Here is a 21,560-nt window from a genome sequence, read left to right on the forward strand (position 1 = left end):
GAGGAATTTGAATACATGATCTCGGATGCAGATATAATTGCTAGATAAATTTAAATGATCTACGCATGAACAAATAAAACACTCTCACAACTTATCGTTTTAATCTGAAATTCCGAAATTAAGGAACTTTTGTTGGTGTATCATTACACTCAACACAAAATGTCTCCATGCCATTTGCATGACTAGCTTTCTTGTTGCTTCTTACTTCTCAGTTAGTCTTTACTTCATCTCATCTCAATGCTTTGCGTTGAAAATGAGTTAAGATAAGTGGGCTGGGAACTTTATAAATTAAAAGCAATTTTCTTTCCCCCAAAATATACCAACTCAAGCATTCATCTTTACATTATAGGGCAATAATGGTTTTTAAAAAAAAATCAAGGTAGGACCAAAGGAGTGCATTCATCTTCACATTCAGTACAATTTTTTTATTATTAGAAAAAGGTAGCAAATTGATGGCAGGCTCACACAGCTATATCATTAAATTTACAAGAAAAAGCATACTGCAATTTCCTTATCCTTTGCCGGAAGGGGAAGGCCAGGCATAAATGAAAAGAAGCCACCTATCAACAGTGTTCAAAGGACCACACTAACTCTCCCTTATAATTTCAATGGCATCCAAACGCACGTAAACCTTGTCACTTCCACAAGTACAGACATTTAAAACGTGCCCAACGTGTTCACTTACCTATGGTTCTTTTGTTTAGCCCCAGTTTCATAAGTAATGAATTGCTTATGAAAAATGAACAAGAATATCATATTTTATGTGCATTGTGTGAAGCTACCTTACAAGCCACGCATGGGATTTGAGAAAGCGTTGGTTTACATTTGCCCTCACTTTGGTCCAACAACTAACTGAACATGTTTGACAGAAATTAGATGGTGGGGTGGGTAAGCGTATGAGTGTCTCAGTGAGACGAGAAATTTTTCGATATGACTTTAACATTGTCATGTGATGTGATGTTAATAATTCACTTATATTATAATATATTTCTTATTTATTAATATTATATTATAAATATAAACTCGTTATCCATTCATACTATAACACCCGAGATAGTAACATTATCCAAAAAAAAAACTTTTGAGTGAGACAGCCATTGGGAGATTCTTAATTAGGGTTGTTGTTGGCATATTACTTTTATAAGTTATATAACCCAACAACAACTAACCCCACCTGCCGATTTACTGTGGTATTGTTTGGTCAATTGGAATCGGTCACAACCCCTGCCATTTGTTTTTGTGCCTTTTTGCCTCTTTGAATTGATTCCTCTCTTTAACTCTCTTGCAAAGTTCCAAACCACCACACCCTTTTTAGCTTTTATTGGTTCATCAAAAGCTTATCTACCATATGTTGTGTGCTATTCATTATGAGGAAGTTGGAGAAGGAAGTTTAATATTTTCTAAATCACATCAACAATATGAGGCTTCAAGCAACAAAACGTAGCACATGAATTCATCAAACATTTATATATATTTTTTAGTGTTTAATTTAATGGTTTCAATGCAATTAATGACACTTTTTGGTTTAAAATTATGACCCTTTTCAGATTAGCATGGTAGATTAATTATATTTACACTCATCATGGTAGTTTTCTTTTGAGGTGTGTTTGTTGCATACCATACATAGTGGATAATCGTTTTTCCTTTGTGTACAATCTAGACATGAAAATTTTGGGGGTGATTATTTTAGTGGAGTGCCCACGGGCCACGTCCAAGACGGCATCATCAATCATGATTGCTTTACTTAGGAGACACAAATCCTCTTATTAACAAACAAATAAACTTTCTAATAGGTTGCATATTGTGCATGATAAAATATATTTTAGCAGTGCGTTAAAAAATCTAGTAGCTTGATATACATTGTTGATCCGTACTCGTTTAAGTTTTCGGAAACCAATATTTATCAACAATATACTAGTTTTAGCTTGATACTATGCTAGTCAATACTTATCCAAAGTATTTGCCAAATTTTTGCCATCATTCAATGAATGAAGACAAATACATGGAATCAGGAGGCATTGTTTTTACTTGAATCAGGGGGGGAGGGATTGTTTGGTCATATAGTTATAAGTAGCTCAAGTAAAGCACATTCTTTGAATTTTGGATGTGTTTGTGACTAGTCTAGTCACAAATTTTCAGCAAATGATGGTGGTGAAGCAATATCAATTTTGGTCAATGAAAAACAATGGCTTAAATTGACAAAAAGAGATATTAGGTGCTGATTCCTAACCAGGAAAAAAAAAAAAAAAAACTATCAACATCCTCATGGCAAAGCTTCCACTGATCATATAGCTAGGGTCCCAAAATCATTATATATATATATAAAAGTTGCATGGTGTAGTGTAAATTGGTCAAAGCCCACAGACAAAAAGAAAAAAACAAGTATTAGATTAACCCCCTTTTTCTTCTTTAACTCTTGGTAAATACCCAGAAACTTGTACTTTTCTCAACAAAAAAAGAACTTGAAATCTTGACCAACCAGATATTTTTATCCAATAGCACATGCCTGAATTCAACCAATATACCAAAACCCAAATTGAAAGTGATACTAGAAATCAACCCCATTTTTGGTGGTTCAACGCATCCCCTAACACCTCACCCATAAGTTGCCAATTTTAATTTCCAAACTCCCCACGTCCTTACAAATTAGAGCATCCTATTCAGGCTTTTTATCCATCCATCCAACCCAACCCAACCCCTCCCCATCACTTGCACGGTTGCACCAAACCAAAACCAGTTTGCACGCTCTTAAACCTCAATCCTTGACACGTGCCAACGTGCCATTTTGCCAAATCACAGCCTTATAGGAGGCCACCGCCGTCGACCCCGCCCGAATTTTGACACGTGGTCGACTAGTGTTAAAGGAATTGTCAACCCTTCTGGTTGCAGATGGAGAGAGAAAGAGAGAGAAAGAGAGAGAAAGCCAACCAACCAATTAAACTATCCCACCTTATTATATTTTGCAAGTGAGGAAGTCCATATATAAAGGCAGAGGCACAATAGGCATCTTAACCAACACAAAAAAGTTTTCTACATTCTATTCTTAGCTCATCACCAAATGGACTGGACTAGAGGCCACACCATTGGCCATGGCTCATCAGCCATCGTCTCCCTAGCCACCTCCTGCTTCTCCGGCGACTTGTTCGCCGTCAAGTCAGCCGAGATGTCCCAGTCCGAGTTCTTGCAAAGGGAGCAGAAAATTCTCTCTGCTTTGAGAAGTCCACATATAATAAGCTACATGGGGCATGACATGACTAGTGAGAGCAACAAGCTCATGTACAATCTCTTCATGGAATACATGCCCCGAGGCACGATCATCGATGAAATTCACAACCACGGAGGCCAAATTGACGAGTCACTGATCAGAGATTACACAAGGGACGTTGTGAAGGGGCTAGAGTACTTGCATTCACATGGGTTGGTACATTGTGACATCAAAGGCAGGAACATCTTGGTTGGTGACGATGGTCCAAAAATTGCTGATTTTGGATGTGCCAGGTGGGCTAATCCGGCGGGGGAAGTGGCGGTGCCAATTGGCGGCACACCAATGTTTATGGCCCCGGAGGTGGCGCGTGGGGAAGAGCAGGGGTTTCCTTGTGATGTATGGGCTCTTGGGTGCACAATTATTGAAATGGCTACTGGGGGATCAGTGCCATGGCCTAATGCAGCTAACCCAGTAAGTGTTCTTTATCAAATTGCGTATTCTGGTGAAGTGCCCGAGATTCCAAGCTTCCTCTCAGATCAAGCAAAGGAATTTTTGGGAAAGTGTTTGAGGAGGGACCCAACAGAGCGCTGGACGGCTAGTCAACTTCTAAAGCATTCATTTCTTGAGGAAAAGGAAGAACTTATAATTACTTCTAGTGCAAAGCAGGTTCAAGAATCCACTTCATTTTCTCCAACAAGTATTCTTGATCAAGGCTTATGGAACTCTTTAGAAGAATCAGAAACTTTGGGCAATCTTGTTCAGTTCCCAAGTTTTGAAAATTCCTCCTCCGATCACAGGATCAGACGGTTGTCCTTGTCTTCAGGGAATCCCAGGTGGGCTTTGGATGAGACTTGGATCACAGTCAGAGGGAATGATTGTGAGGAAAGCAACAGTATTGGTATTGCCAATGATGCTGAAGCTGAAGATGATGTTGATGTGATTGGTGGGTTGGCAAGGGTTTTAGTTAATTGTGATGTACAACAACTGGAAAGCCCTGAAGCTGTAGGTAGTGAGGAGGAGGAGGAGGAGGAGTTAAATTTCTTAGATAGCAATAATAGGTGTAGAATTAATTTTGATATTTTAGGGGCCTGCAAAAAAAACATGAATAACAGTAGTGTAGGTTTGGGCAATTTGATTTTTGAGAGAGACAGGGACAGTTTGTTATTTCCTTCAATATCAAGTTTTTAGTAATCATAAATTCCATATTTTCCTCTATTCTTTTGTTTTACTGTTATAAAGTGGATGGTGAGCCCTCTCAATTGCTAGTAGGCCCCATATGTGTTTGGTGGGTCAGTTCTTGTTTGTGTTTTTTTTTTTATTTGCCGAAGTTTGAAATGGAAGGGAATTTCCTTACACATATCACGAAAATGTCACGTAAGTTTGAATCTGAAATCATTAGTCTACAAGTCATGTTAGATACTATTAGCGTTGGTTTGGTTTAATTCCCATGAGTCATGACATAGTGAAGAAATAATTCTTGGTATAAAAGATAAAAACCCATCATCCTTTCTGCTTAGTTTCTTTGTTTGGCAGGTAAAGAAGGCTGCCAAACATTGGTGTTTTTAATTCCATTCCGCCAACTGCTGCTTAAATTGGGTATAGTTCCTCAAATGCTAGTGGCTAGGAAATTGAGATTTCAAGTCATTATTTACTGTTGAGGCAATTGTCAGAAGAATAGATGGCCTAGTTAAGTCGGTATTTGATAAGCCAGAACCCAACATTCACATCTCGAACCAGATTTCTGTTCTGTGTGTTGGAATAAATATTATTGACAATACTCTCCTTCAAAGAACATGGAACAACATCGATCGATTATACTATTAAGATTCGCATAACACACAACAAATATTTGGGTGGATAGAGTTCTTCCAAGTGGAAGTGGCCTAAAGTTTTCTATGTGGCCAGAGGAAGAGTCTGAAAGCACCAGAACTTTCCAATTCAATACTAATCTACTATCCATTTGTTAATGCCTTAAAGTTTCTGAGATGATATAAATCTACACCCCTTTCACTGGCATTACCTCATTGCAACTTCCAAGCAAGAAGTCCAAGATGGATTTGTTTGGGCCAATTATGGAAGTAGATTGGGTTCTATTTGGGCCAAAAAGGAGAGTTCATTATTTTTTCCGACCTTGAGCCTACGAGAAAGACTTTCATGCAACGGGACACTTTTTGTTATTCCTGACTATTGACACAATGACACATGAGATAACTTTTTCACGTGTCATTGTGATATTGGTCGGGATTAACAAAATAGTGCTATACCCGTTACAATTAAGTTTTTCTGCCTGGCTAGAGGTATGAGCATGGCTATAACTTATAAGCAACATTGATGAATAATACACATGGGTCTTGAAAATGGGTTCAATGCCATTAGTGGAGAGACAACAAAATTGAGCAGCAAAAAGATAAGGTTTTAAAATTCTCAATTAATTTTCTGCTAGAAAACCCTTGTAGTAAAACATTAATACAAGATAATTGTTGAAATTAAACTACTCTGTTTTTAATCTTTTGAGTACAAAGAAGAGCACGATGTTCTAGTAGTGTTTCACCGTAACGTTGCATCGTATAACTGCGTATGAGTTTGGAATGTCCACGGAAATCGTTTCGAAAGTAATATATCCTCTAACAAATCGAAAATTTCCAGTACCTGAAACCACTGATAATTCTCTAACTGGCTCGAATTGCTTATCAATCCCTTGTATCTGTAGAGTGCTACCATTGTACTTCTTGTTTGTGAACACAATGGAAAACAAGACATGAGCATTAAGTCCATCCAATGCTGATGTCATAGAGGTGCCTTGTACCCGGCCAACGGAGGCTGAGTTTGGGTGTGAGCCTTCCGTGACAGGGTCATCAATGGCATAAAGTGTGGCAAATTGAGTGAAGGTCCAAGCCTTGCCGGAAATACCTGCAAATGGTATGTCTGTGGCATTCGAACCGGCAAAGATGTCTTGAAAGTAGAAGGAAAGTTGGGTTTCTTTGACCTCATGACTGGCTAGGACCAAAGATGTAGTCACGGCTAGAACCATTAACAACATTGTGGATAGAGCACTGAGATTTGGTATGAAGGTTAATGCCATTGGTGGATGGGAGCTAATTGAGCAACCAAGAAAACAGGTTAAGAAGAAAAGGAGCTAGCTTTTGAAATTGCCTTGTGATGTTGAGTTATGGTTTTCAACTTATATTATGAAAAAGGAGCAATCATTGATGCTATATCAACCATTTAGCTTCTGTTTTACTTCCTTGTTACTTCCTTTCTAGTTGAGAATTGTTTAAGCAATAATGCACCACGCCTGCAAGTTGCAACAGACCCTAATATAAATATATTTGTGTAAAGACCAAAATAAATTAGTTCCAAGATGGATTTTGTTGGGGCCAATTGTAGGATGTGCTCAATCAAAGAGACTAGAAGAAGTAGTTTGAGTTCTGCTTTGGCTAAAAAGGAAGGTCCAATATTATTTCTATGAGACACCAAAAAAAGATGTTCATCAATTTCTTGCATGCTCAGAGCTAAAATACAATCATTTCTCAAAGTGACTGCAACTATTGACTGTTTGGAAGCAACCTAACAGTGCATCGAATGATCGAGTAGGAGGTCTTATTGTCATAGAAAACTGTCTCAAGAGTAGCATATCCCCTTGCATATCTGAATGATCCAGTGCCTGAAACCACTGAGACCTCTTTATACCTCTCAAACTGGCGGCTGATGCCTTGGATCTCAAGGCTGCTACCGTTGTACTCCACATTCGTGAATGCAACTGACATTGAAACATGCACATTGGAGCCAGACAAGGATGAGGCCACTAGGATGCCTTGAGCTCGACCGATTTGGGCCGACACTTTATCCGGGGTTTCTGTGATGATATCGTCAACGGCAAAAATGGTGCCAAATGAGGTGAAAGATTGAGGCTTGCCCTGGATGCCAGTGATTGGGACAACAGTGGCATCTGGCCCAGATGCCAAGTCTTGCAAGTATAACACTATGGTGGTTTCTCTAGGACTTTGAGCCTTGGCTAGAGGCATGAGCATGGCTAGTAGAAGCAATATTGATGAAAAGGACATGAGTTTGGTGGGTCTTGAAAATGGGTTCAATGCCATGAGTGCAGAACAAAAAAATTGTACAGCAGAAAGAGTTGAGTGAACAAAATTTTCTTTGTGCAACTGGGTTGTTCTGATTATTCAATACAAGATAATTTGCTGAGATTAGATTCCTCTGTTTTATTCTTTTGAGTATTTCATTGGTAAAGCTGAGACCATCATCAAGTATTAAGGTTTAGAGTTAATCGAATTCGACTTGATAAAATACAAATTAAGGTTTTGAGTATTTCAAGATGCTATATTAAGGTTTAGATCAGTTTAGTTATTCAGAAAACTTTTTCTACTTACGCAAAACTTACTAATCAAATTAAATAATTATTTTTCAAGTTCTTATTATTGTTAAAACCAAAAAAATATTAAATAGTTAATTAATGAAAATATGTCAAAGATGAATTTATTTAGCCTTATTATCACAAAACATCCCTAAGGTTTACGAAACTATCAGATTGTATCCTTAATTTTTTTTGTGTCACTTATGGTCTTCAAAGTTAGTATGTGTCATCACAAATGGTCCCTAACGTTAGGTTATGTCAAAAACTCTGTTAGTTTGCTGACATGGCATACATATATATATATATATATATATCACAAAACATCCCTGAGATTTACACACTTATCACAAATGATCCTTACTTATTTTTAAAAAAAAATTTAAAATTCATAAAATTTTGGTTTTCTTTTTAAAATTATTTAAAAATGAAAAAAAATTTATAGAAAGATTTTAATCTTGAGGACCATTTATGAACCCTAAACTTTTAGTTTTTTTTTTCTTTTCATTTTTAAATTTTATGAATTTTAAATTATTTTAAAAAAACTTCATTAGTTTGTTGATGTGGCATATATATGGAGCCCACATCTACAATAATATAGTGTCACATGTATTTAAAATTTAATATATTTTTTAAAATAATTATAATTCATAAAATTTTAAAGAGAAAACAAAAATTTTAATTTTAAAAATTTTAAAAATTTCGTAAGGACCATTTGTGATAGGTGTGTGAACCTCAAAGATGTTTTGTGATATACATATTTGCCACGTCAGCAAACTAACAGAGTTTTCGAAGGAACCTAACGACATGAACTATTTGTGATCATGCATACTAACCTTGAGGACCACGAATGACAAAAAAAAAACATTAAGGATGCAATCTGATAGTTTCGTAAACCTTAGGGATGTTTTGTGATAATAAGCCATTTATTTATTAATATCCATTGAATTGTCGGATTGACCAAATCAATGAAAAGATGACATGTATTTACCAAAAAAAGCATAAACGAATAAGTAACAATATAGCAAAGGACCCACTAGTGTAGTGGTTTAGAGTAATTGCTTCACCAGACAAGATTCTGAGTTCGAGTGTATATGTGTGAGTTTAGTATATTATTGCCCTCCTCTCAATAGGTAAGTCCTTGAAAAAATGTATCAATGTAGGATTGCAAATGTTCCATGTACACGTAGGAGCTTTTGAAATTGCTTTGTGAATTGTGAAGTTCATTGAGTTATGGTTATGGTTTGTATTTGTCATTATGAACACAGAGCAATGTTTCTATTAAGAGAACCCAAATTCTATCAACTCAATTGTTGCATCATTTGACTACCTTTACGTACAAATATTGGTCCAATTGCATAAGTGCTCTCATTTTCTTCTCTGCCTACTATAGCATCCTGAAAGAGGTATATACAAAAAAGTTAAGAAGAAACAAAAATACCTAACAACTCCCTTACAAGTTCTTTTTGTCATTAGGGTGTGATATGCTTTGCTTGGTGAATCTCTGTTCAACCAATTTCGACTGGTTCCGAAAATTTTGGTTGTCTGCAAGCAATCGATCATATTCTTTTAAGAATTCTTCAGATTCCTGTCTTAGGGCCTCTGCCTCGGCTCTTGCCTTGTTTGCCTCGTTTGCTTCGCTCTCGCATTCAGATTCCAGATACTTGAGCTTTGTCCTCAATGTATCCTTCTCTTGTACCATGGTGTTAAGCTTCTGTACACTTTCGGTTTTCTCCTTTCGAAAACTTTGGTTTTGTGTTTTTGCAGCCTCCATGGCCATCACGAGTGAAGGAAGTCCTCTTATGTAATGGTGCAAGCTATCTATCATCAGTACAAGAAACAGTACAATCCCTGCATTTTGAACAAGGTTGAAAATCAATTTTTTGTGGGAAACAAAATTCACAAATGGTTATTTAAGAAAAATCAGAGAATAAAATTCACAGATATGCTGTACGCAAAATGCATTGTGATATAGACCAATACCATACAAGCACAAACTTATCTATAAAGATGAGAAGGCCAAAGGTTTTGTCTAGCAAAATGGAGGCAGAGAGTTTCATAAAACTAGAAGTAGATGATTAATAACTTAGCACAATACCAATCTCATCCTGAGTAAACACAGAGCTTGCATATGATCAGAAGGTGTTTGTCAAATGTCCCCAGTGAAAAACTGATAACATTTTATTGAATATTCCAATTTAGCATAACCAAAATCGAAACTTTAAAACTGATAGACGTAAACAAAGTAAAACCCAAAAAGAACAAGAACAAAATCCGGAATTTCACAAGAGACCCAGTAAAATTCGAAAAGAAAAATTACCAATTAGAGAAATTTGGAGTATGTTCATGGACTTGAGAACCTCCTCTGTTGGGTTTAGCCCACCGCCCTCGTTGGTTCGGTTCTTCATAGTTATACGGAGGACACTGTAGAAGTTAGCCATTAAAACCAGAAACAGAGTTCCAGTGACAATCTTCACAATCAAAAGCCCCTTTCCTTGGTTTAGCTTCAAACTATCCAACTCCAAGATCGCCATTTTCGTCATAGGAGCATCAAACAGCAACGTCATAATCAGCACCATTTCGCTGAAAATCAGTGCGTAGAGCAGATAAACCAACCCCTGCCCTAAGATCAAAAGCAGCTGCACCATCCTTTTGCCTTTACGCTTACATCCAAAATCTAAAATCTCGGGCAAGAGAGAGCCTGAGGTCGGAGACTGAAATTGAATATCTGCGTGTTTTTATAGAAGCAGAGGACTTTTATGAATTTTCCCAAAATTGCAATTTTACCCTTCAACAAAAAAGAAAGAAATAACCTTTCGATAACTCATTTCATTTTAGCTTTGTGATAAGGGATATCCACATGTAACATTTTGAAATGGGTTCAATGCTTTGAGCAATCTTCACATTAGCAGAACTAAAAGAATTCAAAACTACACAAATTCCTTGCGTCAATTCCTACACTTTATATACATATGGGTGCACTTATCTTCTTTTCTCTGCCTCAATCCCACATCTAAAAGGCCCTCGCATATACATATGAATAAAATTTGCTAATGTAATCGCTTCCTTGCATGTTTCGTTTTGTCATCATAGCTTAGATCCACCCATTCTAGCTGGCTTCGAAGAATTTGGTTGTCTTCCTGCACGCGATCAATTTCCGCAAGGAGTCCTTCATATTGCTTTCTCAAGGCATATGCCTTGGTTTTTTCCAGCTTTGCCCCCTTCGCTTTCGTCTCATATTCAGTTTCCGTATTCATGATGTTTGTCCTCAATTTAGCAATCTCTTGTCCCAAGATCTTAAGCTCCATGGCTCTTCCATTTTTCTCCTCTTTTAAAGTTTGGTTCTCTCTTTGTGCAGCCTCCATTTCAGTCCTGAGTAAAGAAACTTCTCTCGTGTAATGATGCAATCTATCCAAAATAACTGAAAGAAACAGCAAGAATCCTGCATTCGATAACGTGGAAATCAATTTGAAGCAACAAACTAAGCAAACAATCAATCAAATTAAGAAAGCATACATTGTGATATACCATTACCAATAGCACACAAGCACAAAACAAACTAAGATTGTAAATAGAAAATGCAGAAGGATATCTTATCGCCCCACACACAAGATGGCATTTTTCTTAGAGGAGGGAGTGAAAAGTTCATAAAACTAGAAGAAATTCCCCTGAATTATAGTGCACGCTGCACTTTGTCCCTGGAAAGCAAATAAAATACTCTCAATATCCCTTTGAACTTTGGAAAAATTGAAATGCACTGTCCACTTTTCTGTTAAATTTTGACATTCGATGTGCACATACCCCTTTAAAGGGAAATTTTGTAAATATCTTCTCTCTCTCTCATTTCTCTCTTCCTGCGAATGCCCCAAATCCCAGCTCTAGTCAGAGGCTAAAAGAGTTACACGTAGAGAATCCCATTCCAAGTGAAATGGGTTCCCTATCATGTTTCCTAAGCTAAATCCTGCTATCAATTTCTCTATAGAATACTAGAAAGCCTGGTTCAAGTTCTTGACTTTCCCTATAATTTGATTTCCTAAGCTTCGTACCATCAATTTCTGAAAATTTAATCTTAAAACAAAAATAATTTTTTGTAAAAAGGAAAAATAAGTTACCGGTAAGAGAAATCTTGAGCATGTTCATGAGAACACTCGGATTGAGCATAGTGGTTCGTTTGATGATGTTGATCGTACCGTAGACCCTGGCCACTAGCAGAAACAACACCGAACCAGCGATGATCCTCACAACGAGTGGGCCCCTCCCTCGTTTCAAGCGATCTACCGCTATCATCACTGGCTCCGCCAGTTTGATCTCCAACAGCAGCGCTAGAATCAGCGCTATTTCTCCCAAGATCGCCGCGCAAAGCAGCAGCTGGAACATCCTTTTAACTTTTAGCGCCAAACGGCCAAAACCCTAGAATTAAAAGGACGACCCAAACAAAGAAATACGAAATTCAATTTAGGAAAGATTTAAATCGCACCGACTCTGTGGTGTGTTGGCGCCCGTTTGGGCCGTTTGGTGGTTCGTTTCGGTACTCTGTATATATTGGTATTTGCAATTATCTTTTTTCTTTTTTCTTTTGAGTTATTTAGGGTCTGTATGGTATCCTATTTAAATAGGGAATTCAAAATTTTTTATTTTTCTTAAAAACAAGGGGTTCTCAAATCCATTTTTTAAGTTTCAAAAAGTTGTTTGGTATGCAACTTGAAAACTGTTTTTGAATCTTTAAAATTTGAAAACTTGTTTGGTTGAATTCTTGAAAACAATTTTTTTCTTTATTTTTTATAATTAAGATATTTTCGGCAAATTGCAATCACGTTGCCAAAAGATGCTTGTTTTCTAGTTTCTACCCAAAAATAGCTACCAAAGCTGCTTCTTTTCCTCACTCTTTTAGTCTTAGAGAGAGAGAGAGGGAACAATAACAAGTTGGTTTTGACCGTTAAAAGAAAGTTACAATGCCTCTTTTACTGAAACAAACATCAAGTTACCAAAGCTGCTGTTTTTCGTCACTATGGGGTGGAGAGATATATATATATATATATATATATATATATATATATATTTGATCTCTTGGACCATAGGAGTCCAAGAGATTGTGGTCACTCACCGTTGGATATTAATCCAATGATTCAAAAAAATTTTTTAAAATAAGTGCAAAAGTGAGTGAACCGTTGGATGTAACCACAAATCTCTTGAACCTCTGTAGTCCAAGAGATCAGGACTATATATATATATATAGCAATAAATAACCAGTAAATGATTGGTTTTGACTGTAAAAGGAAAGTTACCATGCAGAAACCAACATCAAATGAATGCTTAGATCCAAGTCCAAACATACCAAATAACAAGTAAAAAACCAACAGCAGCAGCAACTCCATATAAACAACAAGAAACAGTACTAATCAATTGCAGCACCTAGAGAGATACCTACTACTAATCAATTTACATTGTCCAAATAGAGAAGTCAGCCCAAGCCAGAATCTTTCACCAATTATATAAGTGTCAAGCTCAATTAATCATTCAATCTAAATAAATTAAGACTCATTCACTCTCGTTCACTTTAGTAGGCTATTGAGCCACACTGTTTTCCGTGGATCCAACATCTTCACAAACATCTTCCTCCAATCCAAATTAGTAAACTTATCCAAAGCTTTCACATAAGCATCATCATTCACTCCCTCCATGGCCTCCAATATTTCCATACAATCCTCAACGGAGCTCAATTCTCTATATGGAGAGGATACTTCCTTCTCGCCCTTATGCTTAAGCCTTGCCAATGAATGTTGGAATTTTAAAGGTTTTAAAAATTTAACCGTTTTATTTATTTAATTATTTTAGTTGGTTTATTTTATTTATTGTGGGGGTTATAAATATTTAATATTTAGGTTTTATTTCTGGTTGGTGAATGCCTTAATTTTTTGGTTGGTGAACTTTTATGGTTTGTGAAAGTTACATGTTTTTGGATGCTTATAAAAGGCCACTCCTCCTTCACATTTGAAATAACCACAATACACTATTAGAATATCACATACCACATTCTGATTCTCTCCTTTTGTACTTTTACATATATTCTCTACTTTATTATTATTATTTTGGGCAATGGTTATGTGACTTGGATACCTATCTGTCTATGAATGTGCTCATAGCGGATCTTGAGTTTGTGTACAAGGGGTCGTATCTTGGAGTCTTGTAGACCGTCAATACCTGCACGTATGGAGACTACAAAGGCTTTAGGACAGCGTCTTTGACGTGCTTCACCTTACCAAACTCACATTCTTACTTATTATTTATTTTCCTTTTACTTACCTATTATTTTGTTTTCTTCAATTTTATTATACCTTCAAAGCTTTCCAATTTACTTATATGTTATTTATAATATAAATATTTTGTATTTGGCTCTACAGAAAGAGGAAAACTATTATTTTTATAAAAAACTTCAGTTTAAGAGACTTTGCCCAAGCTTCAATGGCTCCATCCCTCTTGCGGTTTTCCATTTTTTCACAAAATTCCAATGAAAAGTGGTTTTGTGAAAACAATTTGAAACATTATGGAGTGTTCATGTAATTTTTAAAACCTCGTAAAGTTTGTGAAAGCACTTAAAAACTCTAGAGATGTTAGTGTGACTAAAAAATAATTCTTATAATATTTAAATTTAATTGGGGTTTTTTTACCTAAAAGATAAATAAATGCTAAAAAGAAACCCAATTCAAAGATTTATAACAATATTTGGCAACCAAAAAAATAAAAAAAAAGATTTAAAACAATAATAAAAAGAAAACAAATAAATTTTTTTTTTTTAATGAAGAATAAAATTATGATATTTGTTTTTTGGCTTCTCAAGATTAATCTTAGTCGGTGAAAACATTGTTAAAGGAGCTAAGCTCACTCAATATAATTCTAGGTTTTTCAGGGACCAAGTAAAACAATAATTAAATTATATATATGTATAATTTTTATATATTTGACTTTTGACTTCAAACTGAAAAATATAATTTGATAAGGTAAAAATTGCTTGTGATAAAGAAAGCATCACATCATGAATTATTAAACTTGTTTCAATATAAAAAAAAATATCAAACATTTGTAAATTACTATAGTTTGATTTTCCAAATGCAATATCAAAATAATTATTGTAATATTTAAATTTAATTAAGGATTTTTATCTAAAATAAATAAATGCTGCCACCAAAAAAAAATTTAAATAAATAAATTTAAAACAATAATTAAAAGAAAACAAATAAAATTATGATATTTTTTTAAAGATAGACGTCGGACTCACGTGTTCTCTTTAGCGAGCGTGCTATTTAGAGAACCACTTTTCAGGCTCATTGTATTAGACGAGAGAGTGAGGCGTTTTTTCACTATTGGACTATACAGTCTTATTTAAGTTAGTCTCGTCTCTTACCAAACAAGGGTTTCGAGTGCTATTTAACCCAATCCAGTCCAATGAGTCGTACCAAATATGATAAGGGAAAAAAATTAGTACACAACAAAATTAGGGTATTTTATTGGTAAATATTATGCCATCATACAATGGAAAACATGCTTATTATTTATATCCCATCATCTCTAACCCTTAAACTTTGATACCCTAGTAATGTTGCACCGTGACGTTGCATCGCTCGACGGAGTAGGAAGTGGCAGGGTCCAGCAAATTTGTTTCAAACGTAGCGTATCCCCTAGCGAATCGAAACCTTCCGATACCAGATACTACTGCCACCTCTGTTACTTGCTCAAATTGCTTGCTGTTTCCTTGTAGCTCTAGTGTGCTGCCATTGTACTCCTGGTTCGTGAACACAAGTGACAGTAGGACAAGGGCATTGCGTCCATTCAGGGCTGCCACCACAGCTATGCCTTGGCCCCGGCCTATGGAGGCAGAGTTTGGTTCCGGGCCTGCGGTTAATGGGTCGTCGGTGACATAAACTATCCCAATTTGAGTGAAGGTCCAAAGCTTGCCCGCAATACCTGCAACTGGTAAGCTTGTGGCATTTGGACCAGCAGAGACGTTGTCTTGGAAGTATAAGACCAATTGGGTTTCTTTGAGCTCACTGGATTGGGCTAAAAAGGGCGCCATGGCTAGAACCAATAGTAGTGAAAAGGAAAAGTCACTGAGGTTCGGTATGAAGTTTGATGCCATCGCTAGATAAACAAGGAGCTTCTGAAAATTGGGCAACCAAGAATTAGGCTATTGGAAGATAAGGTGCTTTTGGGAAAGGTTTGTGATTTTGAGAGAGGGTATTGGTTTCCATGTATAATATGAACACAGAGAAATAATTTATTCTTAGTCATAGTCAACCATGTACATGGACTATGGAGCACTAAAACCATAATTAAAAAATTTAGCTTTGAGGTTTATACGGGATATCAACGTAATTAAGTCATGTGCCGTATAGAATCTTTAATCTCCTCTAAGATTATATTCCTTTTGGGCTTATAATATGAATATGACTACATTAACTCTTGCACTCTATTGACTTTGTAGTGGGTGTGGATTGTGTGGTTGTTTTTTTTTTGTTTTTTTAGAAAGCAAAATTTCATTAATAAAAGGGTAAATACAAAGAAGAACACATCCCAAATGGAGGTTCTTGCATACAATAAATCATGAAAAATAAATACAGCAAGACATTGAGTAATAACTATTACAAATTCAAGCTCTGCTCACTAAGAGTTGACAGATATATGATCAAGAAGACTCCTTACAGCACCAATGCTACAGAGAGACCATGAGAACAACTGATTCTACATGAAAAGGGAACCATAAGCACCAAAAGTGAAAATGGCCTTACTGCTCAACATCCACTTGGGCCAAAAAAGGCCACAACACCTCCAGTATCCCACATGATCTCATAGCACCCAATATGAAAGATCCATCTAGATCTAGCAACTCTACCTCCTCATCTAGATCTAGCCCATATTAAAATATTTTAACGAAGTTCCAGAGAAGATTAGGAAGAATTAGGAGATGGAAGTTAACTTAGGGTTAAACATAAATATTATAAATATTTATTTATTCATTTATTCATTTAAGTATAAACATATATATTTTCGGGTCAGGTTCGGGGATGGGGACACCAATACCATCCCCTCCCTATACCTGTCGGGAATTTTTCAAGTTCGGGAATCCCCATACCCGATACTCGTTTTGTCACGACATGATTCGAAAATAAGGAATATTCTCGAATCAGGGTGTGAGTCATACCATAGTCATAAGAATAAAATCCTACAACCATGATATGATGAGAAAAAGAGACACAAATGAATACAAATTTACTTAACAACACAGAATCGTAGTAGCTCGTAGTTAAATACACACTAAGATCTTTATCAAACGGTTGACTACTTACAAATGCTAATTACACAAATCGTTAACAAAAACCTAGTAGCTCGGTTGAAACCGGTTTCCTCAAACTTCGCCTTGAATCCTGCACAATCTATTAGGGTATGATCATTCTAATGCCCAGTAAAGTATCGTCAAACCCATCAAGGTCAACTATCACAGTTAATCAAAGTGTCATGCAACAAACAACACAAGATATAGAAATTATGCAACCATACCAGATAAATAAATTTGCATATGTAGTGGTGCCATGAACTCACTCCCTTCTAATCTCACTAATTCATACCTTAGGGCAACAATCATGCATGTCCCATATCATGCGTTTTACCATTGTGGCTCCGAGTACCCTAAAATATGAGCTAGCGCCCATCCGTCCTTAACCCAGTTTTCTTTTGTTTACGAATTTCTCAACTTTCACTTTTCATTAGAGGTCCTGCTCTCATCACCTCATTATATTCAAGCCCTGCTCTCGTCACTTGAATATATTTTACTTTTTTTCTTCTTACTCAGACATATTTAAAGTCTTCTCCCACCCCTTAGATATACCTTAAACTACACACATACCCAACACAACTGTATTTATGATGCATATGTAATACAACACAAACATCATTTATTTATGCTGAGTAAGAATACAGATAAACAATAATATTTCAGATTTAATCACATGAATAATAATATTCATCCAACATCAAATAAAATCCACGAAGAAATACCAATAATAATATTCACATAACATCAAATAATATTCGCCGAGCAAAGCAACAATAATATTCATATTTATAGTACTATATAAAAGCACCAAGATTAAAAGTGACATAGCCCAATCATCGGGAAATAAGGAAATCCTACCTCATGCCCAACTAGCTAAAGTACCAAATTTACCCTTCGGAGATTCTCGGAGTTGTCGAATCTACACTTTTAATCCAATTCCTGAACAAATCCAAATTCAAATTATTATTGAGCAGTCTTCACTTTATTTCACCTAAGTCCAACCTCAACCTTATGCATTTCAAATACTTTGCTTACAAATGACGAAAATGCCCTTAAGACCAGCCCGAGGTCCAAAGCGGCCAAATCTCGTCTAAAATAATCTAAAACTCTGTCCTATGCCTTGTCAACACCAAACAAGGCTAACTACACCCGTTATCCAAAAGTTACTATTTGGGTCTCGTGGGCCCCGCAACCCGCTCATACTTTGCACCACCTCGGATTGACTCAAAACATATATCATCGGACTCGGATCGAGAAATTGAGTCGAATGGACTAAAAATATGGCGTCGAAAGGCTTCCGGAACAGCCGCCACTCGCCGGAGCCGCGAGTGGGCTTGTTTCTGGTTAATGTTCATCATATTCCCCAAAAAAATCCTGCAACTTCCTCTATTTTTCAGTTTAAATGTCAGATTTTGTGAGACATTTTGACCAAACTATAGTTAACAAAACTGGGAAAACTTGTAGTGGATTTGAAGCTTATTCTCTCTAGTTTCTAACCGAACAACCCAAACTCAAAACGGAGCTAAAACGAAGGAGAAAACTAGGTCCAAAGTTGAACTCGTGGCTGGTTTTTCTGCAGAAAACAGATTTTTTTCCAAACTTTGCACACGTGTTTGACGTATCCAAACTCAACCAAATTCGACGAAACCAATTGTGTTTTGTTCCTTGCCAAGTCTAGTTTAAAATCCAACAAATGGAGTTCTCAAAAATTCAGAGGATTGGGAGAAAAAGAGAGCCAAATTGAGGCTCGCAAACTGCAAATTTCCAGAAAATGCAAATTTCCATATTTGGTTCTAAGTCGTTTTCGACCGTTCTAACACCTCCAAGTTGTTCCTAAGGCTTCTAAAACACTTCTAAACTTCATACCTGTCAATCGAACTCATCAAAAACTCAAAATGAAACCAAAATCAACAACACCCACACTTGAAAAATTGCTCTATCCACCCAACCCAAAAATAGAGATTCAACCTCTTCCAAGTCAATTTTCCCATCTCTCAAAAGACTCAAAAAACTCTTTAAGGAACTAGAAACACACAAACACCAAGTTAAAAATCACAAATTCGAAATTGAGTCACCTTATAGATTTTTTCTTCTCTTCCTCCTATTCTCCATTCTTTTCCTCTCCCAAATTTCATTTCCTTCATCCCCAATCTTATCTTAGTTTAAGAAATTAATATCCTTAGCCTAGACTAGGTGACTCACCTCCAATAGATCAACAACTCATCCCAAAATCAGATTTTTTTTGAAGAGAAAGAGGAATGGGGGGAACAGTCATGGACTGGACTAAATCTTGGAACTGTCTTGGATTAGCTCGAATGGGCCTAAGCTGGATTATGTACTGACCTACATTTAGTGTTGTGTCGGACTAAGAAACTGGATTGTAAAAATAGTGAAAACCTATGTTTGGTGTTGTGTCGGACTAAAAAATAATTATTTTAATATTTAATTTTAATTAAAAATAAATAAAATTTGAATATTTAATTTTAATTAAAGATTGCTAAAACTATCTTATCTCTTCTTCTTCTTCTTTTTTTTCCTTCTCTTTTTTCTCCTTTTCTTCCTTTCCTTCCCAGCCAGTTCTTTTTTTTTTTTTTTCCTTTTCCTATTTTCTTCTTCCTTCCCAAGTTCCTAGGCCATCCCAACCTTTCTTCCTCTCTTCTTCTTTCTTCCTTCTTAATCAACTATCTAGATTGAAAGCTGTAACCTTTACTGAGAGAGAGAGAGAGAGAGAGAGTGGACAAGGGTTTTAGGTGAGAAAAAGCGCAGAGAGAGAGAGAGAGATAGAGAGAGAGAGAGAGAGAGAGAGAGAGAGAGAGAGAGAGAGAGAGTGGACAAGGGTTTTAGGTGAGAAAAAGCGCGAGAGAGACAGACAGACAGACAGACAGAGGCTGGAAATTCAATACCAGCTATTTATTCCATAAGTTCAACTTGATGGCTTCTATGTCATTTTCCGGAAGAATCCTTTAATGGGTACCAATTAGTTTTTAGAATTTTTGTCAAACCACTTCAAGACTGGGAATTCATGACTTCCTTCTCTCAGTCTCATACAAGAAAGCCTACATCTCCGTTAATGGTGTCTCCCTTTGCAGTTGTCCTGATCATGGTGGATGATTTCTTGGAAGTTTCAATTGGTTGTTGAATTTGGGTTCAATTGGGTTGTGGTTCCATTGGGTTTGAATTGGTGGTGGTTGATTCGAGTGACTGGGTTTTAATTGGTGGTGGTTGGTTCGAGTGACTGGGTTTGACGATGGTCTGTGGTGATTCTAGTGGTTTGATTGGGTCTATGGTGGTTACAGTTCTAGGTGAAGAAGAAGAAGCTGGTTATTGTTGGACTCACATTCTCTGTTTAGCGAAATCGCTAGTTTGCGAATTGTGTTTGAGGCTCACTAAATTGGAAGAGCGAGTGACGCTTTTTGTTTACTCTTGTACTATACAATCCCATTTAATTTAGTCCCCCTCTTACCAAACATGATTTTCAAAGTGTTATTACCAAACATACCCTAAGGGAAAAAATTAGTACACAACAAAATTAGGGTATTTTATTCATACAATGGAAAACATGCTTATTATTTATATCCCATCATCTCTAACCCTTAAACTTTGATATCCTAGTAATGTTGCACCGTGATGTTGCATCGCTCGACGGAGTAGGAAGTGGCAGGGTCCACCAAATATGTTTCAAACGTAGCGTATCCCCTAGCAAATCGAAACTTTCCGGTACCAGATACTACTGCCACCTCTCTAACTTGCTCAAATTGCTTGCTGTTTCCTTGTAGCTCTAGTGTGCTGCCGTTATACTCCTGGTTTGTGAACACAGGTGACACCAAGACAAGGGCATTCCGTCCATTCAGGGCTGCTGCCACAGTTATGCCTTGGGCCCGGCCTATGGAGGCAGAGTTTGGTTCCGGGCCTGCAGTTAATGGGTCGTCGGTGACATAAACTGTCCCAAATTGAGTGAAGGTCCAAAGCTTGCCCGCAATACCTGCAACTGGTAAGCTTGTGGCATTTGGACCAGCAGAGACGTTGTCTTGGAAGTACAGGACCAATTGGGTTTCTTTGAGCTTACTGGATTGGGCTAAAAATGGCGCCATGGCTAGAACCAGTAGTAGTGAAAAGGAGAAGTCACTGAGGTTTGGTATGAGGTTTGATGCCATTGCTAGATAAACAAGGAGCTTCTGAAAATTGGGCAACCAAGAATTAGGCTATTGGAAGATAAGGTGCTTTTGGGATAGGTTTGTGATTTTGAGAGAGGGTATTGGTTTCCATTTATATATGAACACAGAAATAATTGATTCTTAGTCAACCACGCATATGGACTATGGAGCACTAAAACCGTAAGGAGGTTTATACTGGATATCAACATAATAAAGTCATGTGCCGTATAGAATCTTTAATCTCCTCTAAGACTATATTTCCTTTTGGGCTTATAATATGAATATGACTACATTTAACTCTTGCACTCTATTGACTTTGTAGTGGGTGTGGATTGTGTGGTTATTGTGGTTTTTTTTTTTTTTTTTTTAAATTTTAGAACAAGCAAAATTTCATTAATGAAAAGGTAAATACAAAGAAGTACACATCCTAAATGGAGGTTGTTGCAAACAATAAATCAGGAAAAATAAATACAGCAAGATATTGAGTAATAACTATTACAAATT

The 21,560-nt window shown here is 36.6% G+C and overlaps 7 protein-coding genes across 7 annotated transcripts; 1 reads left to right on the plus strand and 6 right to left on the minus strand.

Moving 5' to 3' along the window:
• Window positions 1–2,920: 2,920 nt before the first annotated feature.
• LOC117622129 (mitogen-activated protein kinase kinase kinase 18-like) lies at window positions 2,921–4,420 on the plus strand. Its single transcript, XM_034352682.1, has one exon. The coding sequence runs from the start codon at window positions 3,059–3,061 to the stop codon at window positions 4,391–4,393; it is 1,335 nt and encodes a 444-aa protein (XP_034208573.1). The 5' UTR covers window positions 2,921–3,058; the 3' UTR covers window positions 4,394–4,420.
• A 1,321-nt stretch (window positions 4,421–5,741) lies between these two features.
• LOC117621927 (dirigent protein 1-like) lies at window positions 5,742–6,696 on the minus strand. Its single transcript, XM_034352452.1, has 2 exons — window positions 6,680–6,696; window positions 5,742–6,300 (listed from the first exon to the last, which is right to left on the minus strand). The coding sequence occupies exons 1-2, from the start codon at window positions 6,694–6,696 to the stop codon at window positions 5,742–5,744; spliced, it is 576 nt and encodes a 191-aa protein (XP_034208343.1).
• LOC117623531 (dirigent protein 22-like) lies at window positions 6,562–7,370 on the minus strand. The gene has a single exon (XM_034354543.1). It carries the CDS (start codon window positions 7,303–7,305, stop codon window positions 6,751–6,753), a length of 555 nt encoding a protein of 184 aa, XP_034210434.1. The 5' UTR covers window positions 7,306–7,370; the 3' UTR covers window positions 6,562–6,750.
• Window positions 7,371–8,855: 1,485 nt separating this feature from the next.
• Window positions 8,856–12,158, minus strand: LOC117623487. Its single transcript, XM_034354482.1, has 3 exons — window positions 11,687–12,158; window positions 9,895–11,016; window positions 8,856–9,425 (listed from the first exon to the last, which is right to left on the minus strand). Exons 2-3 carry the CDS (start codon window positions 10,220–10,222, stop codon window positions 9,028–9,030), a joined length of 726 nt encoding a protein of 241 aa, XP_034210373.1. The 5' UTR covers window positions 10,223–11,016; window positions 11,687–12,158; the 3' UTR covers window positions 8,856–9,027.
• LOC117621928 lies at window positions 10,625–11,951 on the minus strand. Its single transcript, XM_034352454.1, has 2 exons — window positions 11,687–11,951; window positions 10,625–11,016 (listed from the first exon to the last, which is right to left on the minus strand). The coding sequence occupies exons 1-2, from the start codon at window positions 11,949–11,951 to the stop codon at window positions 10,625–10,627; spliced, it is 657 nt and encodes a 218-aa protein (XP_034208345.1).
• A 2,977-nt stretch (window positions 12,159–15,135) lies between the features above and the next one.
• LOC117623161 (dirigent protein 2-like) lies at window positions 15,136–15,760 on the minus strand. The gene has a single exon (XM_034354031.1). The coding sequence runs from the start codon at window positions 15,706–15,708 to the stop codon at window positions 15,163–15,165; it is 546 nt and encodes a 181-aa protein (XP_034209922.1). The 5' UTR covers window positions 15,709–15,760; the 3' UTR covers window positions 15,136–15,162.
• A 4,659-nt stretch (window positions 15,761–20,419) lies between these two features.
• LOC117622974 (dirigent protein 2-like) lies at window positions 20,420–21,124 on the minus strand. The gene has a single exon (XM_034353790.1). The coding sequence runs from the start codon at window positions 21,054–21,056 to the stop codon at window positions 20,511–20,513; it is 546 nt and encodes a 181-aa protein (XP_034209681.1). The 5' UTR covers window positions 21,057–21,124; the 3' UTR covers window positions 20,420–20,510.
• Window positions 21,125–21,560: the final 436 nt, after the last annotated feature.

The sequence above is a fragment of the Prunus dulcis genome, chromosome 3 (genome assembly GCF_902201215.1).
Source record: "Prunus dulcis chromosome 3, ALMONDv2, whole genome shotgun sequence".
NCBI classification, from domain to species: Eukaryota; Viridiplantae; Streptophyta; class Magnoliopsida; order Rosales; family Rosaceae; genus Prunus; species Prunus dulcis.